Source organism: Varroa jacobsoni, unplaced genomic scaffold, assembly GCF_002532875.2.
Source record: "Varroa jacobsoni isolate VJ856 unplaced genomic scaffold, vjacob_1.0 scaffold_345, whole genome shotgun sequence".
NCBI lineage: Eukaryota > Metazoa > Arthropoda > Arachnida > Mesostigmata > Varroidae > Varroa > Varroa jacobsoni.
The window spans coordinates 105,541-123,168 of NW_019213247.1; the positions used below are offsets into that span (position 1 = coordinate 105,541).

General features: G+C 42.7%; 1 protein-coding gene across 8 annotated transcripts in view; it reads right to left on the minus strand.

The window, feature by feature from the left end:
• Positions 1-362: 362 nt before the first annotated feature.
• LOC111259559 (guanylate cyclase soluble subunit beta-1) overlaps positions 363-17,628 on the minus strand; it is a 72,592-nt gene continuing 55,326 nt past the window's right edge. For 5 of the 8 annotated variants that reach the window (XM_086967948.1, XM_022831678.2, XM_022831680.2 and 2 more), the window contains 11 exons: positions 16,020-16,408; positions 13,470-13,663; positions 12,572-12,785; positions 11,109-11,375; positions 10,541-10,807; positions 7,322-7,468; positions 5,765-6,002; positions 5,037-5,197; positions 3,712-3,866; positions 3,205-3,342; positions 688-2,276 (listed from right to left, as the gene is read on the minus strand). In XM_086967948.1, the coding sequence (XP_086824074.1) occupies positions 1,775-2,276; positions 3,205-3,342; positions 3,712-3,866; positions 5,037-5,197; positions 5,765-6,002; positions 7,322-7,468; positions 10,541-10,807; positions 11,109-11,375; positions 12,572-12,785; positions 13,470-13,663; positions 16,020-16,408 (2,672 nt within the window). In that variant the 3' untranslated portion in view covers positions 688-1,774. The other 3 variants (XR_002679702.2, XR_002679701.2, XM_022831681.2) reach the window with 3 other exon arrangements.

The window sequence follows — 17,628 nt, forward strand, 5'->3', positions numbered from 1 at the left end:
AGACTGTCTTTCACAAACCTTATGTTGTTCCGTTTTCCCCATCGAAACGCAATAGGAGCTACTCCATCAAAGCCTCAAGGTCAACTTTGGGAGATACTAGAGATGACATTCAACCGTGGTCTACACCATGGTCGCCCTTCTTACGCAAAATGGGTGCAAGTAGTTTCTTATTGCAGTTCACTGTACAGAGGGATCTATGTAGCACAAACATGCCACTGAGCGACATATGACAGTTTTTTTTTTCTAGTACAACATTAACAGACGAGGAACTAACGAGATTGCTCGATTTCCGTGTTTCATCCCTAACACAGTCTTCATCCCTCTACTAACTCATCGGCAAACTGAACACTGATAGGACAAGCTAAAGGGAAGAGTCATTTATTATGTTCAGTACTGCAACTATATTTTTTGGATTATACTAGTTCAATATTTCATTGTCAACATCTTTCCTTGAATACTGTCCATCACTATCGTCTTTATTATTATTTCCATTTGATTACGGTCATCAGTGTTTAATGATTGGATTCTATCCATCTGATTCCTACGTGCTTGGGCAACTTTCTGACATCGATTGCTTCGTTGATCATCTTATCAAGTCTACGGCCCAGCAAACACGGTACCTCACAGCTGTTCGGCGGGACAATGGTGCTTCTCACACTTGCCTATATTAGGCATAAAGACCTGGAATGAAAAAAAATGCCCCCGCTCTATTTGTTATATATATATATGTATCTGTTTTCTCGTTCTGTATCTTCCGCAATCAGTCAACGAACTAGAAGGACGGTGCTACCTGCTTATGGAATTTGCTCAAAGTCAAAAGCCCCTTTCAAAATTGAATGAAAATACGTTTTTTCTTTATCGAAGAAGTCTGCTACTATAACGTCTACGCACGAGCCTGCCTTTCACTTACATAAAGTTATCAAGTGATTGGATACATCTAAGGGTTGGAATTCATCTTTATGTTTGTCTTCAACTATTGACCAACAAACATCACTTTACGTTGTGTACTACTTCATTAATCGTCGCTTTATTTGTTATTATCTGTTTTCATTAAGCACATCAGTGTGAAGTTATTCATAGTAGTACATTAGTTAACATCAGTGCTGTGGCGCTGTCTTTTTGCCATTACGTGCCTACTTTCTACTTACAACAGCTACTTATTAAGGTGTACAATGGATCATACTGATACCACTTTTTCGATCACTCATGGTCTTATGTATGCATGCGAACGTTATCGACTTCTATGGGGGAAAGTGCACTGTTGCGCGACGGTCGGGTAGAAGAAGCAAAGGATTCAGCGGAGAGCCCAAAATTGCGTAACTGTCTCGTTTCGTCCTTTTTCGCAGAGGAGGTCTAACCTGGTCAGTACTGTTGGACGTAGGGGGACTTCATCTCCGGGCCACGAACCGCGAAACAGTGAGGTCGGGACGAATCGCAGGCGAAGGAGAACGGTGGTTCAAACCCAGCAGGGGCAGGTTTTTCATTAGTCGCTGTATTTGGGAGGACCGCGTATTTGGTGTATCTGTGTGTGTTGTCAAGAATAGTCAATCTGTTTAACCGGCAACGCAATGAGATATCGAGTGAGACTGACTCGAGAACAATAACGAATCTCCTCCTTTTTTTGTTCCTTCCACCTTCCGAGCCCCTTTTGTTTTAGTTTTTCTCATTCTAACTGCTGCCGCTATCTTTTGCTCGGATCCTCTCTGCTACCTCCTCGATGTACGTTAGATTAGGAGCAGAGGCCGGTGGAGGGGGCTCGCGGCCCAACCTTGCGCTATCTGCGGAACAATTTGGCTAGGAGGGCGCTGCGGTCGAGCAGACGTTCCTTAATGTTATGGAAAAGATTACCCCCGCCTACGTTCGACCTGTCGGACCCTTCTTCAGGCCCCCCGCTACCCCCAGCGCCTCCACTCTTCGAGCCAAACGCGTAGCAGCTTTTAGTCCGAACGGGTTTAATTTTGGCACCGCCAACCGGTACGGCGGGGTCGGCGCAAGCTAAGGCACTTAGCTGATCACTGGACGGCAGTTTCTTCGGGAGATCTCGGGACATCATGGGGCCCGGGCCAGGCGCAAGCAAGCTGGCTTCTAGCACGGGCCCCAACTCTCTCATAGCGCTCGAACCTTGTGACGCTGTTGCTGCTTCAGTTGCTAATATATGAGGAAGCACATTTTTATCTCCACCTCCTCGCTCTCTTCTACAGCCATTTCCATCGAATGGCGTCGCTAATAGCGGGCGCTCGTCCCGCATATCGGACAACAAAGAACCGGCCGTAGGGCTGTAAGGTCAAGGCACATGGGTAAACGAAAATGGCCGTTAGCATGCCCTACACATAATTAGCAACTTAGTCGTGCGGTTTGTAAAAACAGTTGCTTGGGCTCGTTTCGGATCGGTCTAATGTCGAGAAAAGGAGCCCTAAAGATTTTTATCGATCGTGAGCATGCCATGGATGTAAGTGAGAAAGAAAATATGGATATGGGCAGATCAATTCCTACACACGTAACCCCAGTGATGATCATTACTAGAAATGGTCCATTACCAGATAAATACTCCTTAATGCAACTTTACTACTGTGCAGTTTTATGTGTACAGAAACAATTGCGCCTAATTGCATTAATAACAAAATGCTTTCATGATTTCAGGTGTTTTGTATAATTTTACTAATACATTAAGGTATGTGCGTGCGCTCTCTTAGGTGCAGATATTAAGAACAGAAGGGTGAACAGAATTTTGTGGTCAGAAGAATGACCATCTCTAAAGGCAGAGCAAACCTAACCATTGTCTGGTCTAGCCTGTTGTCAACTATAGCTGACGCCTAAGTCAGACTCATACTTTCACTAGTAGACTCGCGCCAGTCAGGTTGCCGTCGAATTTGGAAATCACAGGTTAGCCAGGACAGGTACCCGTCTGGTGGAAGGCTTAACGGCGATGCAGGATGTTAAACTCCAAACATAGGTGACTGAGACAGCAAGGAGATAAGTAAGTAGTTTTAGGCGGAATTGTCAGGTTGATACTCAGGCAAACCAGGCTGAAGACAGGCTGAGTTCAGGTCGTCTCAAGCTTAACCCTCAGGAGAAGAGAAGCTCTTGGAGATAACGCGATAGAGGACAGTGAGCGCCTTTAAATACGTCTCAGAGGTTTCCTTGTTTTTCATATCCTTGAATAGATTACCGTTGAAGATACCGTTCTCTAGTTGGTGACCCTACCTGGATACGGGATCGAACTCGCCCTCAAGCGACCCTTGACGACTAGGGACCGTCTCGATGCTGATGATACATGGCACAATTTTCAGAAGGTCCGGATTCGACGACTGGCATGCTTCAGTTAATCGGAGCGGAGATGCCCTAGAGAATAAGGCAGAGATTAAAGAACTTACAATAGGCACGACAATCATGTTGATCGCACGACAAAATTAGATATTACTTTTTGACATCAGCTAATTTTAACATCTGCTAAACTACATCGAGAATGTCTTGTTTGCATTTGTTCGGACATAGTAATTAAAAATGTTCTGCTTAGTTCCTACCCTCTGACAGAATCATCATTTAGTCTTCTTTGAGACCAGTAATATTGTTAGTAATTAGCAAGATTGAGATTACAGGCACTCTACGCGTATGTGCATACGAACTCCGTTGCATTAATTTAGAACAGACACTCATTGACATAACTGCTATATGTAGTCCTTGTTGTCTCCTACTTTATTCTCGATGTACCTGGGATTATTTCGAAGTTCATCTATTTCCGCCTGGGCGTGACGGCGTTCGTTGTTTGACCCGATAATGTCAGACACTGAAGGGAGGTCGAACTTCTTTCGAGCGCAGAAAATTTGCCGAATGCTCCCCTGGCGCGAGACGTTTTCAATCTCCTCCTGAATTGTCCCGCAAGACAATACAAGGACATATGTCGATCGAGGAGTTGATACGCCAAGAGGCGTTTAGGCCGAATCAAGGATTCAAGCATGGAGCAACCAGCAACGAAAAAGGGAAGAGCTAATTAGCCTAAATATATCCATTCTCGCTAGAGCGCTCAGTTTCGCACTCAGTCTCCTCTTGTCTGTATACCTACGAAGACCATGCAGGCTGTAGACTATAATCGTCACCTGAGGATTAGAGTGCGCTGGGAAATCGCTGTTCCGCTGAACGCAGCATCGAATACTAGTTGAGACGACAAATAATAACACACAAGATGTCGCCTAACACTAGCTAGCTTTCCTTCCTTTTAACGAGACTACGAGAGTTTTGACACTCATGGTTTTATCCGCAGTCACGTTCTTGTATGTTACAGACGATCGAAACATTATGCTAATTTATTTTGTACTTAATCCTATTATGCTAGGCGTTATATTATTCTTAAGCATTTAGCGTCTCTTGCAAAATCAATGGGATAGTTTGAAAAAAAAACTGGGTTTATCGAGTAAAAATACACGCGACCGACAAAGCACTTATGGTTTTAGCTGTCTTATTATCAACTCACCCAGACACTAGTCGCTATAACTTTTCTCCTGACTGTGGTATTGAAATGAACATACCGTATTAAATTGATTTAATTTTGTATGCTAGCAGCGACAACGCTATGTCTTTTACTCAAATCGAAGTTATTACTAGTTACTATTTAAGTTACTGTCAATTATAGCCGTCATTCAACCATTAGGCGCAGATCAATATAACTTCACTTTCGTCTAGATTAGAAATCCGTTTAGTGTCCTAGAAAAATGCTGCTCTTTAGATTTTTTTTTATAATTAAAATGTTGTGTGATTATCGGTACCAACAATCGATAATTTTTCTTCATTCAAAAATGCTTACGCTTCCCAGTGGCCAGGTAGGTTTTCAGCTCAAGACATGTATATTGAAACGCTTTGAAAAAGTTCTGTTCTTCTGTTGCGTTTGCTATAATTAACTGTTTCAACAATTTACTCTTATTAACGTAGCACATAAACACCAAGTCCTCCCAGCTTCTACAGTGCCTGAGTCATACGAATCTTCCATCTATGGCCCTCTGTATTTATGTGTACTTTTCTATGTGGCGATAAAAACCTACCAGCTGAACCTCAAGAGGTGAATCGGAAAGCGAGCTGGACGTAGAGTGGGGTGAGGCTGCGGCAGGAGGAGAGTTGGATGGTGACCGGAAGTGACCCCCACCAGTGTTTAGCGAGACCGGAAGCTGCTCATCCTCGGCGTTCCATCGGCAGCTAGAAGTGCCTACGGATCGAGGCAAAACGAAAACGAAGAAAGAGACAACTGGTCAGTGAGCTGTAAGCGAGAATTGTGGAGTAGTTGTTGGTCAGCACCAACTAACAACGGCACGATGCTCCATCTCCCGTAAGCCAACAGCAACAATAGCAGCATCAGAAGTAACAGGCGGCAGAAAGCGTACGGAACAACAGTTGTTTTGCGTGACATATCTATTAAGAAACTCGGTGTGTTTCAGGGTGGATGAATAATCGCGACAAAATACAGCTTATAGTACGTGGCTAAAACAGAGGCGCTTCAAATGGCCGCCGCACTTTTAGGACAATTCGTATCATTGAGTACTAGTTGTTCATGGATTACCTATGATAATAATAAAAAAACGTGAAAATTTAAGCGTGTTTGCCCACGGATACGCTCTCGATATACCTCTCCTTTCGCACTGCGTATCTTAACTATGTGTCTATTGCATTAGCCTAAAAGTATCTCTACCTAGAAGTTACGGACACGAGTAGAGCGCGTTACTTGTTTGTCTTTAGTTGTTTAAGGCATTCACCTTCACAGACCGAAATGGCTTACATGTTACGAAGTAGCAGATGACGTCCAGGTCGTTACAATTCGTGTTTCGTAGAAAAAAGTATCTCTGTTGGTCCATGAGAAGCTCCTTGGTCACTGCGCTAACATTGACGTGCGAAGGTAGACTACGGGCTTCTATTCGGTTGGCAAGTGTTACCGTATGGCCGAACAGACAATAACGTGGCATGTGTGCACCTACGATGCCTGCCATTGCTGGCCCGGAATGGATGCCCACCCGAATCTGACAGACAGACAGACAGACAGAAAAGAGGATAGGCAAATATCATGACTGAGTAAGAAAAAGTTAAGAATGAAACTAAGAACAGCTTAATCGCCTACCGCATACGCCCCTTTTATCTCTTTTATTTGAGTTTGTCTTTCATTATTTATACACGCCGGCCGACCCACAGACCCAGTGTGAGAGACACACGTTGCACACAGTGACTGGCAAACGCCGCAGTTAGCGCTACAACAAAAAACAGTGTAACGTAGCTGAGTACCAACAGAGAGACACTTAAAGAGCGACAAGGGTCTTCTTCGCTGTCTGCCCTTGACAACCCCAGCGACATGACACCATCATGCGGTAGCGACGTAGCTAACCAACGAATGGACCAAATCGTCTTTGCACGTCACCCCGCGGGAGAAAGAAAATTGGATTTGGGGGGTTCGCGGGTTGAGGGAGACATGCGGGAGACAAGTGTGGAAGCACTCATAAAAGCACCAACAGCTATAGCTCTAGCGAGAGTGATGTTAACTCAGGACGAAAGAACGAATGCCAACGAAAGCAAATTGACCACGGCAACAAACTGAACTGCACCGGCTATTCCACTCATCACTACTATCGTCATTTCACCTTATTGTGACAAAAGCTTAATCGCGCGTTTTGCATATCGCCTCCAAATGGCTTTTAGAGATCACACTGCCAGCGTAGATTCTGCCATACTTGCCGCTTTCACTCGCCGGCAGAATCAAAAACTCAGCTTCATTAGAGCGTTCTTGAGGAGGTCGCTAGCCGGTCGCGCGTAATAGCGCTTCTTGTCCCCATCATTGTCATTACCATAGTCGTCGGGAGCTGTGTGGTGAAAACGGTAACGCTATCTGCGGTGACCGAGCGTTAACCAGCGAAGACGGCCTTTAAATGTTCTAGACTGGGGACGAACCATAGAGCTGTTTCACTTGTGCCACCACTGCGATCCTGCTATGGCTGGTGGACGCAAAACTTGATCCGTACTGAGGAAACGCAAGGGTTTGGGCACAGAAAGCAATGCACACAAGGACAACGTAGAGGCTCAGAAAAGGCTAGCGTAGGGCAGACCCGAGAGAGCCGCCTGTGTTTGAGCCGCTTACCAGCTGCCTGCTTGCTTGCTTTCTTGTTAGCTGCTTTCTTGTTAGCTGCTTTCATTCTATGCTAACCAATCTGGTTGGGGGTCGCTCGGCCTATCGGGCTACACTTAAATGTGAATGAAATGTACGAAACAGAGAAAAATAGGAATGAAAGAAATAAGGAGAGGATTATGGAAAAAACGATAGTAAATAAGTGTACTGTATTATTGTACCTACCTCAAGTTTATGTCCGGGTACAGGCGATTGTACCTTACGGGATATAGTGACCATCTCGAGCCCGAGCATCACTAGCCGGTCGGCGTGGTCCGCCATCGGTTCGGGAACACTCGAAACCACCATGTATGCATCTCCGATGGTCTCCACCTATATAAAGATAATATTAACGAAATCCCCAATTATGACGCTGGGGGAAATGAGGCAACTAAGACGAATTACCATGTAAATCACTATTGCCATGTAAATTATTATAATTTTTTTGTTCGCATCTAACTACTTTCTAAACGTCGCGTGCTTCATTAATAATTAATAAATAAATATATTGACTTTTAAATTAATAGTTTGATTCAAAGTGTACATACAAACGCTAAAATATAATCGTTAGCACAGGTAAAAGCACACATGACCGGTGACCATTGCGATAATGTAATAATTAAAAGCCTATTCGCAAATGCTTCTTTGTTGTTACTTCAATTATAACATAACTATGGCACCTCAGCTTAAAAAAAATCATTATAATGTGTAATTAATGGCTCAGTTCAACGTAGACATTATGCTTTAAGCATTCCACGCTACCAAAACAGCTACATATGGAACTATTTGCCGCCCTCTCATCTAGCCTTTGTATGGCTAACCGAATAATATTCCGGTCAGAATCTGAAAGTTTTTGTACGCCGAATGGACTGTAATTTGTTGTTATCAGGTATTAAGCAGTACCGAAAAGATTAGCCCATAAACCGGTAACCGGCAGGGCTACATAAAACATACTTCTCTTCTCTGGGATCTGAGAAAGCTGTCTTCTTTAATGAGTAGCGGATAGAAAACTACCCCGTTAGTAGGACTAAATATATTTAGCCTTGGTATTTTAAGTCTGGTGACGCTTTGCTCAATCCCATCTATGTGCCAATGCATCAAGTGAGACTCGATTTGAAGCTGAAGGTGATTTCTATTTGAGTTTGATTGCGAGTGGAATCACAATAGTTGGTCGGAGCCATAGAAAAGCGTGAAAGATATATGCTGCTACAATAGGGACACCTTGAGACCGATAAACCCAAAACATCTTGATTTCTTTGAGGCACATATATACCTATATTAAAAAGATTCCACTACTGGAGGGACAATCTCGCTAGACAATTATGCCCTCATGGGCAGCTCTTGCATGAGAAATGCAGTTTAGCCTCAGTTAAATCTACTTAGATATAAGGCGTCAAGGGACTCAATGTAGATTTCACTTGCCTTACAGAGAAGAGGGAAAGATTACCGATAAAAAAGACGCCTATGAGTAACAGCAGCTATGGAAGTAGCCCTTATTTGTTATGTCACGTCCTTCCTTATCGTCGAATATGTGATCTACGAAAAAATTCGTTGAGACAAGAACGACGTCGAGATTAAATTTCGTTCATTTAATCTGAATCTTTATTCAACACAAAAGCAGAAAGTTCGACGACTATTCTTAGTGTCTATAATGTAACAAGACATATACTTTCTTTACCCAATACCTGTCAAGAAAAGGCCATATTTTTGCCCGCAAATAAAGCGGTTAGTTAAGACTTCACCTCTCCACAGCTCGATACAACATTGGAGTTCGACTCATTCCGCATGGGTTTCCGTTTCAGACGGTATCAAAAGAGTTTTATATTCCGGTCTCTGAGTTTCGATTCTCAAACCAAGTGACTTAGCACTTGATGGGGGAAGAAAGTCGGATGATGTAACTATACCATTATGGTTTCAAGGCCAATCTTATGTTATGTACAATGTCCCATTCCTAGGCTTGTCATGGCATATCTCTCGACCGAGACATTAGTGTCGATTGTTTGTTTTGAAATTTATCTTGTTCGAAGATTAACTCTGTGCAGCAGATAGATTAAAGACAAAGTGGTGGATCTTTAACGATGTTCGCTTAGAGGTTGTAGCCAATGAGGTGGTAACCATTACTAACAGATTGCGTAATCAATGTTTAATCTCTGCATGTTTCTCTATGTGTCAGCTGTATTTAATCTACAAAAAAAGACAACTGTCAAGAGTTTATCATTCGTAGATCGTTGTTTGCTTTTTGTTTAATTACTTACGTTCCCGTGATCCGAAACGCCGAATAAGCACCGAACCACAACGATTTCGGTTGTTTAAGCAACTTGTGAGTACCTACGTATGTATCTCTGTGTAGCTGAAAGTTTAATATGCCTCCTTCAACAGCATACTCCAGCGTTGCTCGCGGCAGCTGAACCCCAGTAGTGCCTGACTAATGCAAGCCAGCCCAATGTCAATTAGTCCAGCCCACTGCCGACATCCTCCGTCTGAAAAGCTTCACGAACTAACTTATCGAGTTGCGAAAGCGCTTGGACAGTCAATTTTTTCGAGGGCTATTCTCGAAAAAAGTGGCGGCGGGGCCAGAATTAAGGGGTATTAGGGGAAGTTAGCGTTTAGCAATATGGATCGCATGAGGACATATGCCCAACAAGCTACTTAGAATGTTACCCCCTCGATCCGCCACTACCGCCCCTGCTGCCACCGTCGTTGGCCTCCGTGATATAGATAAATCCAGCTGTAGAGCGTGCAGTATCGTGCTGTTTCAACCACTATTCCATAACGTGCACAAATACAGATGCAAAATAGACAGGCGTACATACATACCCTGGTAGTTCACGGACATGGTTGCTGTCGAAAATGAGAAGCCCGCAAGCTGCGCGCGTTAAGTGAAGAACAAGAGGAAGATATTATACAATGGACTTGCTCGACAATGGGTCGGTCGCAGCCGGTAAATGACAAATCAGCTACCGACCCAGTTATAAAACAGAAAAAGCTACGCCGATGCCGGTGACCCGTCCGGTCGCTCCCGACTCTCGTCTAGGTAGTTCGATCCATTAACATCAACATAGCGACAGCCGCTGCAACCGATACTAGCACAGATGCGGCACTCGCCAGCTAAAAACGCCTTTCCCGTTTTTACCGTCGATGGTGCATGTAATGCATCCATAAACGCGCAGATATATAGGTAAGTTCACTCTAATCCATGACGATTGCTTACATAGCACAGCCTGGTGACACAGCGGGAGAACACGGTCTAACTCACGTCGTCGCTAGCTTAGCATAAAGCAATAAAGGACCCTACGCGTGGCTCTGTAACATTGTAATAAGTACCTAGCTGCTGGCCTGCAATATCGACCTCAGATAAGAACAGGCTATAACACCTGCGGTGCACTTTCAAACGACAAGACCCACCTTGTACACTTGATGGATGTTGGTAAGCGCATCGAATTGCACGTACAGCCGATTGAGTAGTCGAATGATGTCCATAGGTACGACATTTTCGTTGCTGCAAAGCGCTGTGAAGCCGACAATGTCGGAGAAAAGGCATGATATCATCGGAAATTGCTCGGCCTCAACTGGCAGGTCCTTTAGGAGGCAGTGTGCAACTTTTGCCGGGAAAATCGAGCAGATCAAATCTTCAGTCTTTTTTTTATCGTCACGCAACCTCGCTTCGAGCACCTGCAATGATTGTGCCGACAGAAACACAGAAGTATAAAAGCTTATAAAGGGCAACCAACAAAGGTATTTCGTACTAGGAGCAATCAATATCTGTGTGTGATAAGAGGTGTAAACAAGAGGAAGGCATCTCATTTTGTAAAAACGTTATGGCTATTAGCCAAACCTCTTGAGGATAATTTACTAAAATTTTTTGTTTCATTTAAATGTGTACCGTTAGCTTTGCCTAAAACACACGTTACCGCTCGGTGTCCAGCGGTATTGCCTAAGCTATAATATATTCCATCAGAAAGTTCTTTCATACCTTGAGGTGATTGCTAGCTTCGTCCAGCTTCTCGACGAGTTCCCGCTCGCCTTTTTGATAATGCGAGAGCAAGACGAGATCCTTTGAAGCGTCGTGTACAGGAAAATCAGAAAAGTAGACACCCGTACGAGCCATATCCTCGATTTCTGTAAAACGTGGAGAGCCTACGAACAATAACGTGTCGCTCTCCGGGACCGAAATCATCTGGCCCTTGAAGCGTACAGACTCATTCAGATTGCTCATTGCATCGTTCCCGACAACGTTCGCCTAAGGGAAAATAAAGGTAAAAGTGCTCAAGGACTGAGGATGAGAAAGCGTAAAACTCGAGGACAGATGCGCTGTAATACTGAACCCCACCACAAATATCGCCCTTCCAATTATGAATCGACTACATTGAAAGCACCAACAGTAACTACCTGGACAGCTGAGAACCGAGGTGCGTCTCACTGTTGTCATATGCAATGAATGGTGCGTGAATTTTTCGCCACACTACGCCCTCCAGGCAGGGGGCAAAGGGATGCATACGGAGTAGTGTGGTTGGGCTGGGTCGGCTGGTCGCCTTCGAAACCCAACACAGCCAGACAGCTATGTGACTAGTAAATAGGTCTGTGTAACGCCAGTAGCAGCATATGCACAAATGCAGAGAATCTCAACGCACGCAACACTTGCACCACGCCAAATTTTTCCCCCTCGCTGACTAAAAAACAAAAACTACGTCTACAACTGGTACAGATGCTACGATGGCTACTGTTACCCTCGTCAAGCGATTATTTCAAGGGTAGACTTCTTTAAATGTTAATGCAGCTGCCAAAAAGATAATTTTTTCTCTCGGTGCCGAACAACGAAACTGAGCTGGCAAAACGCCACGGGTGGCGGATAGGCCCGTCGATACGTCCGGACTCTCTAAACGGCCATAGTAGAGGGGACAAGTATCTGAAAGTTTAGTTGGTCACTAATTAGCCAACTAACAATGCCGAGACTTGCTTTAGGCGGTCGCGTAGGAAAATCCCTTTCTGAAAATATCCGTGCAGTACCTACTACGCTAGCGAGATAAATATATGTCAACACCTTTTTTTTGTTTTCCTTATTTATAAACTGGTTTCGAAATTTGCTGTCAAGTACGCAGTCTGCTCTCGGTTCCCGACAATTGAATGTAACTGTTTTGAAAAATTGTCTTAATTTATTATTAATTTACCATTAAGTAATTAATAATTAAATTACCATTAATATGCAACGCTCTACAAATGATTTTCGATTACAATATTGTAAATGTCACTAGTCGAACCGGGCTCGTCAAATTATAGTTGAAGAAATTTGTATAGTACGGTGTCTGCATGATGATTCTGGATGCGTAAAAGCAACAAAGCCAGCTATCGCAGTAACAGCGATAAGCACAGAATTATTAGGATTAATTTTAACTTTATATACAGCTAGGGTTAATGAGCACGCTTAGTTTAACTTACCCGCACATTAGCGGCATCATTGCGGAGTAAAAGTACGAATGCCTGGTTGAGATAGTCTAAGATCGCGTCGAAGCTCACCTCCAATACGGGTCTCGCAATACGAAATACGTCCGTAAGCTTGACGGAGGCTGGACCGCCGAGTGATGACGATGTCCATACGCTGTTTCGGATCATTGCACGCAGCGCGTCTCCTACTTCTAATATAATCAGGTCCCTGGATATATGCCCCGATCCGTATTGCGGTAGGATAGAAAGTGAACGAAATGCATGGATAGTAGGAACGAAAAGCTTCACTATAAAATTACTCGTTAATTCGACTTGTACCGTCGGCAGACTGGTTCGGCCCATTAAGATATTTTTGACTTCATATTCTCCAAAACAATTGTGCCAGAGCGGTTTCTTTTGTGTGCAAGTCCACAAAGATGGAGTATAACTAAATGCCACGACTCTATCTTCTATGGATGACGTGTTTTGCTTCGCTCTGTTATCTAAGTCCATTAACCGTGTTGTCTGATGTTCGTCATCCAGTATTATCATTCCCTTCAACATTGAATTACGATTTCCCAATAAATAGACTTTTTTCCCCAGGTATGGAATAGTTCGTGGTTTTCTTAAGAAGCCCTCAATAGTAAACTGCACCGTAGATGTTCATGCACTTTTAGACCTGGACTTAGTTGTAATAAAAAACAATAATCGACTGCACGATATCATATTCATCTGTTTTAAATACTGACAATGAAACAGATACGTGACCACAAACACAGGTATATAGATAATGTCAAAAATAATATAAAAACACAGTTCTCATCATTATTTTGTAACAACTCTACTTAAAGTAACTTTTTTATTGTTTAGTCACACAGTAACTCGATTACTGCTATTGCACGTATCGGCTTACCTATCAAAAAGTGCATGGAACGGGAGTGCTGTACAGAGGGTTCGTGTTGAAATGCACAGATCCTGGGGTTGCTTGCTGAGGTGGTCGGTGATATGTGCAGAGGCGAACGACGATCGCTTACTCCTATTTCCACAGCTACTTCCTCCACTTCCGCGGCGCACGCCGTCAGGAGTTGCAACCTGCAACATGTTGACCTACCCAAGCTTATGACATCCACCGCTCAAAGTTTCATACGAAGAAGGATAAACAATAAAGGTAGAAGTAAAATGGGCCCATATAAACAGGCATCAGTTTCTACGAAGACGGCAATCCTTTTCTGCTGCTGCTCTACTTGGAAATTAGGCCTTGCTGGCCAACTATCACGAGCCAACTATGATACTAACTAGCTGGCAGACAAACTTAATAAATAGACTTATGTTAATAGGTAAGGCTTATGAAAGCCTCGATCACACTTTATCTGGTACCTTTGCATTACCCAAGCAAATATAATGATCGTATAGCTTTCATATAATTGAGTGATTGCGCATGTACGGCTGTACGTATCACCTGCTGAAGCTTCTTAAAAGCGGTAAAACGATCTGTCGCTTTTCAACTTACTGGATTTTTTAGCTGGCCTATCTATTTTCTAACAGCTCATCATTGGTGTTTTATACGATATTGGTATTTTTAATATTATTCGCATTGCCTACTGCGAAGATAATGAATGTACGTCCTCTATTGACTGGTACTCTGGTTCCCGATTAATTAATCCCGATCATCATCGTATTACCCATTAATTGACTGGGACAAAGTCTCTTTTCGCATTAAGTATCTGTACATAGCCTGTCTTGCCCATCGGTGTCTCCTAATCGAAGGATTACGAAATCCGCTGTCAGGCCTAGCTGTAGGTCGCCGGCGCCGATTCTTGAAATAGAAATAGCAAGCTCAGTATTCATCGCTATACTTTAAAATACCGTAAACATTTTTATCAAGAAAAATCTATTTTGACTGGATACGAACTCAAACATCGTCTGATACATCTTTACAAAAAGCTAATTACGCAGTTTAGTTGCCGGAATCCAATCATCTAGAGCTTATTTCATCCACAAGCTCCAGGAATTTCCTAAATAAATAGAGAGATTTTTATAACTACGAGTTCCTTTTAAAAAGGGAAGAGTGAAATGTTGATTAATGCACAGAACGTACATTCGATCGATTGAAAGGGGTCTTTCCATATCTCATGACTAATATAGCAATCCCAAGTTTTATAAAAATTACTTTTAACCACTATCGAAACCTATTTTTAGCGCCTCAAGATATATCACTTTTCAGTCTGACACATAGAAAGCCATCCATTTTGCTAAAAGTAAATGCATCCGCAAGTTTTTTTTCCGTAAATATCTAAGTTCTCAAGACTATAAGAGTTTTGGGGGACTCTGCCACTCCGCCTGACGAATGTGCTCAAATAGAGTTCGCAGAAAGTATCTAGGTGACTAAAGCAGACATCTATTGTGTTTTACGGTTCATATCTGAAAATTTTCTGAAGAACTGCACAGATTTGACTGACCGTTCCAGCTCGCCTCATTTTTGTATTCAGCCCGCAATTTTTTCTATGCGCTTTCTTTGCCATTGTTCTACGTCAGGCGTTATCAAACACTTGGCTCGCGATTCTATTCCTGCGTCCATTAATTCCTTATTGCCAGGGAATAACCTCACGTCGACGCTACGTGTCACGAAGATCAAGGCACCGTTACCTGCTTTTATGTGCCCTACACAGATGGTGATAAGGTACAGCCTGTTCACCTAAGCAAGCATATCTACCGCATCAGATACTCTGCTCACATATTGCCCTGGTCTACCGGGCCCTATAGAAGTCTAATGCGTTTTCTTACGTATTTCTCAATTGCGTAGGACGATACCGTAGCAAACCGGTAAAAGCACTGATTTCTTGTGTCTTCGCATGGCCAACAAGTGTATATATATGTTGTCGTTATGCAACTAAATCATTTAAAGATCTCAAGAGAAATTGAGTACCCTGTCTTTTGTCTCGTAAAACAGAGGCGCACCGCAAAGCTAGACGAGGGAAACGCTAAAGAGAAGGTGAACATAGATCTATATTTTGGGCCTTTTGGTGACTGCAGCTTGAGCAAAGTTAGCATGTCTTCTTTTTCCGATACCTTTTTATGCCCCTTTTGGCTGCGTACACAAGTGTCAAAGAGAATTTGCTAAACACGCCAGGTCCTTTCGTCTTCTTTCTCTTTTCTCTACGAATAGAGGTTCGATTTTATCTCGTTGAATAATTCTTGGTTCAGGATGAAAAGCGTTCGAATATAGAACGTACGACATGGGTTTGTTGAAGTATACAGGGCGGGGTGGAAGTATACATGCGAATGAGGCACCAAAGCAAACAAACGTTTCCCTTTAAGACTCATATTTATCTCTCTTATAAGTTTATTTTTACATTATTCTGACTTTATGCACTCTACAGTAATCCCGCAGAACGCCATTAGACTCAGAAAATGTCAACACCAGTGAAGTGGTGGACATATAACAATGAGTTCGATCGCTTACCTTGAGGAGGGAGTTATCTGAGATTTCCATGAGGAAGTGGTACCTCTCACCAGCCTGTTCGAGCACCCGACAAATCCCTATACTGACGTCAGTTTCGAACAAATCACGCGCTACCGTTTTAACTAGTCCACGCACGATACCCTGCAGGCCCTTTCGTGTCGAATAATAGTGGAGATGAATGGAACCGTTTGGCCCCGGCGTGACGCGGAAACTTGGCGCCTTCATGTTGCAATAGGACACCGTTACATGGTCGTGGAGGTTATCCAGATTACTTAAGAAGTCCGAGAGGTTGGACCCCAATACGCGAAGCATTTTGTCGTAGCCTCGCGCCAAACAATAGCTGAGGAAATGGGAGCCCAGCTCTTCTAACACATCGTCGGGGCTTAAACCTGTAACAAACAGCATGCAAAAAAAGCGACATATAGCTATTTTTGAACGCAACGATCGATTGGTCCTATGCAAAGCAACTGATTGCCTATAACGAAAAGCATGTGTAATTGAGTGGTCAAATATTACGATCATGGGTAGGCCATATTAATTGCATGTGTACAGTTAGTATATCTCTTGTAAAGTAGCATTTAAACTTAGTAAATCTATAAAGTCGACTTAAAATAAGGCTCAAGGCATAAAAAGGGTTTCGGAAGAAGTTTCGTTTAGTTCTGACCGCGTCAAAGCTCGCTTTTGGTTGAAGAGATAAAATCTAGGATGATGAAAGTAGGCTACAGGTTTTTATGTCCAAACGTAACCCTTACCATGATTTTTCATGGTGATAGCTTTCCAGTTGTCAACAACTGAACGTTCATTCTACGTCGTAAGTGTCTGTCTCAGTTTAGCTAATAGCACTGAAAGCCTCAGGAAGTTGTTTTGCTTTTGACAGCTTTAGCCTCACACCCGTTTTAAATGCCACCTAGACTAAAAGGTCTACCGAGATCTAAAGAACAATATGTACTACAACATAGCAGCAGTGATCTATTATGAAACGTTAAGGCCACCTGACTTGATGATCAGCAATTGTATGAATGTTAAAGCACGCTATGCTCTTCGGTTTAAGTTATATATATATATATGCATGTTAAATCACTTCAAGTTCCTGATCATTGTAATATATTATAGGGCTACGTATCATTTTATGTTTACCTCCAACTGGTGAAAGATGACTGGTATATATTTTCACTAAAAATTAAAGACGAGAAGAAGTATTTTTAAAAGTATTTATTTTTAAGCTACTGAGTTTGATGAGACTAAATTAAATTTTTGTAAACAGATTAAAAAATTAAGTTAGGTATTTGTCAAATGGAGGTCACGAATATTACGTGCTTTAGCAGTTAATCCACGTGAAGTTTCTGATTACACGCCGTTGAAAATGTTTATAACGCTGTTCCGATTATGACAATGTAATTTTCAACTACTATTCAACTAAATATATACTATTTACTAAATCTTATCAAGATCTAATAGACGAAATAGGCTCAGTGTGTCAAATCTACATCAAACATTATGAGATAATAGACTTGACACGAAATCTGGTATTCCATTTTACCAACGTAAAAATCCAAGCGACCCGGTCTAATATCTGAATAGCTGAACACATATTTGTTTTTCTGTCCCT